The 7,510-nt window shown below is 29.7% G+C and overlaps 2 protein-coding genes across 11 annotated transcripts; one reads left to right on the forward strand and one right to left on the reverse strand.

Annotated features, from left to right (window-relative positions):
* The first annotated feature begins 2 nt into the window (after positions 1–2).
* Positions 3–5,757, forward strand: LOC117160245 (uncharacterized). Of its 10 annotated transcripts, none has more exons than XM_076619491.1 (13): positions 149–293; positions 406–800; positions 2,453–2,603; positions 2,855–2,967; positions 3,050–3,095; positions 3,224–3,295; positions 3,647–3,747; positions 3,841–3,944; positions 4,203–4,444; positions 4,515–4,690; positions 4,819–4,957; positions 5,019–5,218; positions 5,281–5,757. In XM_076619491.1, the coding sequence occupies exons 3-13, from the start codon at positions 2,529–2,531 to the stop codon at positions 5,501–5,503; spliced, it is 1,491 nt and encodes a 496-aa protein (XP_076475606.1). In that variant the 5' UTR covers positions 149–293; positions 406–800; positions 2,453–2,528; the 3' UTR covers positions 5,504–5,757. The 10 variants fall into 10 exon arrangements, with proteins under 10 accessions (XP_076475608.1, XP_076475609.1, XP_076475606.1 ...); XM_076619487.1 differs by having other exon boundaries at positions 150–293; positions 3,050–3,155; XM_076619488.1 differs by having other exon boundaries at positions 150–293; positions 406–562; positions 3,050–3,155.
* RpL18 (ribosomal protein L18) lies at positions 5,605–7,193 on the reverse strand. The gene is made up of 4 exons (XM_033340897.2): positions 7,070–7,193; positions 6,845–6,931; positions 6,121–6,327; positions 5,605–6,009 (listed from the first exon to the last, which is right to left on the reverse strand). Exons 1-4 carry the CDS (start codon positions 7,070–7,072, stop codon positions 5,740–5,742), a joined length of 567 nt encoding a protein of 188 aa, XP_033196788.1. The 5' UTR covers positions 7,073–7,193; the 3' UTR covers positions 5,605–5,739.
* Between the last annotated feature and the right edge of the window lie 317 nt (positions 7,194–7,510).

The raw sequence follows: 7,510 nt of genomic DNA on the forward strand, positions 1-7,510 counted from the left end.
GCTGATTCAGATAAGGAAATGGTAGGAAAGGAGGGGAGAATAAGAGAAAAGTGAACTCTAATACTCGTATCTAAAATACATCTAGATGGCGTAATTGATGTTCAAATTTCATTTCATCTGTATTGTTAACGGTAAATGTATATGTAAAATATGTGAATGGATGATTGCGTGTTAATCATATCTTTTGTTTTAATGGAAAAACTATTTAAACTAAAACTACATAGCTCTACATTGATTATAAACAACAGAATTTTTCATAACATCTTTCTCAATCCTAGAATGCAAGAAAAAATGTAAGTTATGAAGATTAACTTAAGAATGTTGAAAAAATTAAAAGGACTATTCTAATAAATAAATTAAATATACATTAATGTAAAACGTAAATAATTTTATTTATTATTATAGTGGTAACACTGCACAAGTTTGTATTGTACAACCTGAAATGTTATGCTGCTAAAATATCTGAATATTATAAAATGAAATTATTATCTTTATCACGTTTTATTATTATGTTTTAAAGTGCTGATTAAATATTTAATATAACACAACAAGATGCCATAATGTTAGTGAGGAATATAATATAAAGTTATATATTTTGTGTAACATAAGCTACCATTGAAAGATATTATGAATATATACATATGTATGTATATTATATCAATCGATGCATTATTTTCTACGCGGAGACTGATGCATTCATTAGTATCATAGAAATTACTTTACAAGAGCGGTGTTTTTATAAAATTCCACCACTTGATGCTAACGCCACCTAGGAGTACAATACTATTTAAATTGAATCGGTATGTCCACAACAACATACATAATAATTCATAACAGTTTTTATTTAAGGAGTTACAAAAACAAATTTAAACTTCATATTTAATCAAGCCTATAATTTTCAAAAAATTTTTTTTGTATACATTTTATTTTATTCTATATTATTGTATTTATTTTATATTATTGTATTCTTAAGAGATATCATTAATTTTAACTGAGCTGTTGAAGTAATTACTTCAAGAAAAACTCTACACCTTTTCTTTTATATATCCGTGACTTGGAGGTCGCTGTTATGAAGAGAATAGAATTTAGTGAAACAAAAAATTCAAAATAAGGAGAGGTCTATATTGTTGTGCCCTTGAATATAAATTTTGTTTTGGCTTACAAGGTCTAGAAACAAAAGAGCTATAAGTAGATTTCTGTTGCTGTTTCTTGTAGCCTTCAGCTAGAGCTACAAGGTTAACTTTTTGGTAATGTCTATTTTGCTATAAATATATGCTATCATAGCTTTTTCTGTTGTATTGTAACACTGTAAGAGTGAGGATCTGGATCAGCATACACTATACCTGTACTTATACCTATACTTATTTCAATATATTTTCTATTATAAATTCATCCACTCGTTTCTCTATCAGACAACCTCAACACGAGCAATTTTAGCATGTCTATATTGCGTGTTACTTCATAATTATGTCGTTATCTAGCAAACAGAAGTAAAACTTATAGACACGAACATTTTACATGCTATATAATTATGTGACAAAACATAAATTTAAGAGGGAAAAAGATATAAATGTATACAATTTTTAATGGAACATATTTCATTTTTCACTGATTATGTAGATGAATTTAGGAAGCAAAAATTTCAGATACGTATTCTCTTTTTTCAAAAATTATTAAACGTAAAAATTATAAGCAATTAAAAATTAAACAATCCGAACGTTTCGGATCATGTACCGAATATACCCGAAGAACATCGTGACGTCACAAGTGTGCGACGGCGCTACACAACTCGCTTTCTTAATTCGCTTTACAATACCGCACTGGCGCGCGTACACATTTCAATGCCGCTCAAATATCAGCAAAGTTTTAATTTATTTACTTTGATTCTTGATTTATTAAGTAAATATATGTAACGAAAACATGACCTAATTTTTTCTAGTAATTTAAAGTTTTGTTTTCAGTAGTATTTTTAACCAAAAAGAATGCAATAACCGGAATTAAAATATACATTTCTTAAAATAAAATATAAAGTCAAATAGAGAAAGATTTTTCCACAAGAAAATTTCTTCACGAAAAGGAAAGGAAAGTGAATTTCTACTATCATAAAATAATACGAAAGTAATACATTACACGCGGTCTCGCTATCCATCATTCAAATAGAAAAGAAAAAGAATAGCTTTCCTGCTGTCTCATGATCGATTTAATATGTACAATGATTAAATTTATATCTTTTGACAGGAGCTTCATAATGTAGTAGGATTATCGTGCAACTATTCATGTAGCTCGATAAATCGTGCTACCTTATGAACCATAGTACCGATACACGCAGTTATAATTGCAGAATTTAGAGCAACATTAATATTTCATGTCGGTAGGAAAACGTAGGAAATTCTTACCGCATTATCCTTAGGCTACTAGTATACTGTAATTATCTGTGCGTGTATTTGTGCAGCGAGAAGCCAACTTAATCGGTAGAGTTTGCGTGTTCTCCATGTCACCGATGTCCCCGTGCAATAAATCGGAAAGGAATGGTCCTCCTCCTCCGAGATATTCTGTTACTACAGTTCCTCCATGCACTTCGTTCGAGACAGATCAAAGGAATAGTAACTTAAATCCAGTGTTATTAAGAAACAAAATATCTTGATCTTAAAAAAAGTTTAATATACTTCAAACATGATGCGACGAAAAAGGGTACTTTGCTCTTTACCCGTGTTCTTCCGATCATTGCAAATTATAATTAATTTTTAAATTCCATTCCGTTCGTGTACTTTAGTGAAATGATTTAAAATCTTCGATCATTAAATAGATTTTACTATTAGGGTTTGAGAACTAAAAAATAACTAATTTTTTATAGGGTGGTTTAAAGACTGCGCGAAAGATGGCTAAAAAGGCAACACCGGCGGCATTACAAACTGAAATTTCTAATAACGAGGAATGGGAGAAGCTTCTTACAAAACCAGGGTTAATAGGAATGTATAAGTTACCTATTTAAAACTGAGCTTGAATAGAAATTTAAAAAATGTTAGTGTAAAGTTTTTAATAATTTTTCAGTAGTCGACATATATTCAGAATGGAGTGGACCCTGCACAGGAATGGTAAGCACCCTTAAAAAAATCAAAATGGAAATTGGAGGAGATACGTTGAGTTACGCCATGGTAATTTTATAATTGTAAATAATTATAGATGTTAAGTAAATAATTACTGTGTATTACTATAAATATAGGCAATGTGCGATTATATCACGAACTTAGAACGTTTTCAAGGGAAAAGTGAACCAACATGGATGTTCATACACGTAAGTTTAATATACAGGGTGGTTGGTAACTGATGATACAAGCGGGAAGGGAATGATTCTACGCGAAAAAAGAAGTCGAAAATATAGAATAAAATTTTTTTAATTTTTCCATCGAGACAACGATCTACAGTGAGATCTGTTATAACGAGACGTGATAAAGTGCACGCGTACCGAGCGAAAATTCAAAGTCGATTTTCTCGAAAACAAAACCTCAAACGAAAAATTTTCATTCTATATTTTCGACTTCTTTTTTCGCGTAGAACCACCCCCTTTCCGCTTGTGCCATCAGTTACCAACCACCCTGTATAATTAAGATAAATTTTAAAGCTACAATAAATGCAATCCTACTAGAATGGTCGGATGGTAAATCTTATATTTGGTGCTGACTGCCCACAATTATTAAAAGTATTAACAATGGAATTGCAACGAGTACAAAATAACGAGGAACACGAGTATGTAAAATACATAATTTTTAGTAAAACAAGTAGCCATTAAAAATTAGCATTGTTGAAATAGAAGTTATTAAAATAAACGTACACGTGTAGGTTTTCTTTAGATGTATCGGAAAGAAGTCCAGAAGAAATAAAACGATTAAAAATTATTGAAGAAACTAGAATAGCTAAAGAAACGGCAAAGAAGGCTCGAAAAGGTTTCGCAAGATCTCTTATAAAAAAGATACAGATATATTACTATAACGATTACCCTGCACGCACATACAAACAGATCATTATTTCTTTATTTATTTTCAATTTTATATAAAGAAAAACCTCTATTGTCCTGGAGTCACATAATGCACGCTTTATTTTTTAATTGGTTATTAGATATATATAAATGTAACGCTACAATGAAATGTCTAATTTTCATTATTTGTAATAATAAATTTTCGTGTAATTTCTATTTAATATAGAAGCGGAAGCTATAGCACGGTATGAAGCCGAAATGTTGTATCTGACTACTTCACTAAGCAAAGAAACTTGCCTTTTACTTTTTCCGTGGGTTTTTAAGGATGAAGAATGTCATAAAAGAGATAAAAGATCCAGCCCTCCGTACATAGAATTGGTTGAAGAAATACTAATAGGAAATTACACCATCGAGCAAGAAATACGAAAACGACTCGATGAAGATATTCTATCTACGATGTTTAATGAAGTAATATATTTAATATGTCACTAACAAAAATTATTCAAAAGCAGACTTTCCAAATTAAACAATTTTACAGTCTCATTACGTATTATCACCAAATGCTAAACAACTACTTCTAGATGGGAAATGTATGTTTATGCGATTAAAAGTTAGCGAAACAAAGCCAGAAATTGATATTCATAAATACTTGTTAAATCTTTTATTTGGAGAACCGAAATTACCCAATACGGAAACAATTCTTAATGAAGAATGGTACGTAAATACATAGAACATATAATATTTAAAATTATATGTCTTTCATAATACAATTTGTGGTAAGACAATTCTAAAATTAACTTTCACATTTATCTAAATTTAAGCAACTTCCTTTTTTCCTTTAGTTACGCTGGTCGACATCGCCCTGCGTACATAACAAGCGGAAATGAAATTTTTCCAATCGTATGGACACCACCAAATTGTCGAAATAAGGCAATTGTTTTTCGCACTATTTTTCCAACATATACCAATACTACATATCACGTAAGTTTTAAATTTTAATATATCTAATATAAATATTATGTCATATATTATAATTTTAAAGTATGAAGATAAAACTACGAAGGTACCTATAGTAGTATTCAAATATGACTACATGAGAAAGAATGAGCTAAAAATGGTTTTACAAGAATTTGAAGACGAAGTAGTTAACTTTGGCATTTTTGAATCTGATAAGCCACTAGAAGCAAAACTTATAGCAAAGAATATTACGGAATTTGAATTGAATACAAGAGAAAGAACAGGGTAAGTATTAAGAAAAATTTGAAATTTATAATTAAAAATAAAAATGTAATGTCAATTTTCAGATACGAGATATTTGTATGTGTTGTAAAAAAAGTAGAATGTGAAGCGTTTTTAGGATTTGCAGGTATTGGACCTTATCATGTAAGTGAAAATCTGGAAAAGGGCATAGAGGAATCAAAACAATACTTCCCAGATGTTACTGCTTCCGAAGAAACACAATCAGACGACGAAGAAAAACCGGAAGAGTTAATAGAAAATGCGGAAGAAAACAAGAATGAAACATGAAATATTACTTACAGGTGTATCTAAATTTGCATCTTATTTGAAATTATAATTTCAATTGTACGTTTCATAAAAAGTGAAGGAATTAATAATGTATAAAAATATTGTTATGAAGCCAACATTTATTTTCCAGCCACCTAAACTTGCTATATGAAAGAATATAGAAATAGACAAACTGTCTAAATATTGCAAGTCAATGTAAGGATATGGTACAATAAATGATGGCAAATAAACAAAATTTATTTTTTATAACCACAGCTACGCCTACGTCCCCTTGCTCTTTCAAACTTTCGACCCTTTGAGCGTACTAATGGTTTTGTATGAGAGTGTGGTACACCAGGTGCAGGTCCAAAGTGTTTCACTGCTTCACGAGCTTTACGACGACCTTGCATTAAAACTGTTCGTTCTCCAATAGGTGTACGTAATGCCAACTGATCAAAAGTGATCAATTCGCCTCCAGCTTTTAATATACGTGCTCTGGCTCTTTCAGTAACACGTAGAGCACAAACCTATAAAAAATTATGAAATTATACATTAATAATTTTTTCAAGCAAATACAAAATAGCATTTTATTTATACAAACTCAAAATTAAATTCTGATAATTGTTTCTATTGCTTACTGTAAGTTTAGGAATTTCAAAAATTCTAGCATCATCTGTCACTGTACCAACAATTACTGCAATAGCATTTTCTCGTCCAGGTTTCTTCATAAACCTGACAACACGTGCAAGAGATATGGGAGGACGGTGTATTTTACTCATAAAAAGTCTCTTAAGAACAATCTTATTAAACTTAGAATTTGTACGTCTTGCCAGAAAACGGTAAAGCTATAACAAAAATAAAACCATATACTTCTATATTTTTATTGTATAAAAAGATATTTTGATAAAAAGTCACAATGTTTTATCAGTTTCATTACGAAATTATAAAAAAAAAAACAATACAAACTTTGCATTAAAACGCAATAATATATAATTTCTCAATAAGAAATATGAACTTTTATAAACTTTCTGAGTAACATTGTGTCAGCTAATATAATCGTCTTTTATATAAAGAAAAAAGACGGAATAGGAAAGTTGACTAAATTTTTCTAGCGAACGTTCAAATTGGATCAGACTATGATAGTACTGACACAGAGTGCGGTTCGCAAAAGAAATTTATCTGTTTCAAAACTCACGTGTTTATGACAACAATATAGTATTAGATCAGTTGTAATACACAATTAATTTTCAACAGATGTTACAAGAGTGACGTTAGTTTGTAAATAAAATATAGAATACAAATGGTACAAAATTAAAGGTAATAAAAAATATATATATTTAGAAATGCATATAAAACACTTACTTTGACGAGAAGTCGTAAGTAGACATCTTGCGACTTAGGTTCTGTGCGCCGAACCTTCCGATCGTGTTTATGGTTTATATCGATACCCTGTAAAGAAAATAATTTCTGTTAACTTTCTTTAACATTTTTCAAATTTAACAAAGAACTTTATTTATATCGATTAACACAGATAAATCAAAACTCTATTGATTTTATAAATATAACAATGCCACTGCACCACCCTACCATTTCGATACACCGGAAAAGAAACGGACGAGCTTATAGACAAATCAGATAGAGACCCGTGTAAACGGATATCCAAGGGGGCGCTGTTAGAGAATGGAAAATTGGCACGATGAATACTAACTACGTAAAAACTATGGAGTGAACAACTTAATGTATAAATTTATATTAATTTTTCATCCAAATGAAAGTGGAAATAAACTTAACAATAAACAAATTTATTCATTCTTTACATAAATCTAGGTTAGTAATTTTAATGCGTATATAAATGTATCACTAAATCAGAATTGCCAAGATAAAGAAAAAAAATTATTTAATATAAATTTTAGAAATTACTATATACAATCGTTAAAAAATATATATATAACTTTTTTAACACATACATTTTTACATGAAGAAATAAAACAATCATTTTTTAAATATTTAATTTAAGTTACGTACAAT

Source organism: Bombus vancouverensis, chromosome 6 (genome assembly GCF_051014615.1).
Source record: "Bombus vancouverensis nearcticus chromosome 6, iyBomVanc1_principal, whole genome shotgun sequence".
Lineage (NCBI taxonomy): Eukaryota > Metazoa > Arthropoda > Insecta > Hymenoptera > Apidae > Bombus > Bombus vancouverensis.

Bases quoted from the DNA above. Each gene is read 5' to 3' on its own strand.
- LOC117160245 (XM_076619487.1), top strand. From the start codon at position 2,529: ATGGTCCTCCTCCTCCGAGATATTCTGTTACTACAGTTCCTCCATGCA. The intron at 3,945-4,202 runs GTTTCGCAAGAT...TATTTAATATAG, and splicing joins GGCAAAGAAGGCTCGAAAAG to AAGCGGAAGCTATAGCACGG. The intron at 4,958-5,018 runs GTAAGTTTTAAA...ATAATTTTAAAG, and splicing joins ATACCAATACTACATATCAC to TATGAAGATAAAACTACGAA.
- RpL18 (XM_033340897.2), bottom strand. The intron at 6,328-6,844 runs GTAAGTGTTTTA...TTTTTGTTATAG, and splicing joins ACTTACGACTTCTCGTCAAA to CTTTACCGTTTTCTGGCAAG. The intron at 6,010-6,120 runs GTAAGCAATAGA...AATTTTTTATAG, and splicing joins TTGAAATTCCTAAACTTACA to GTTTGTGCTCTACGTGTTAC.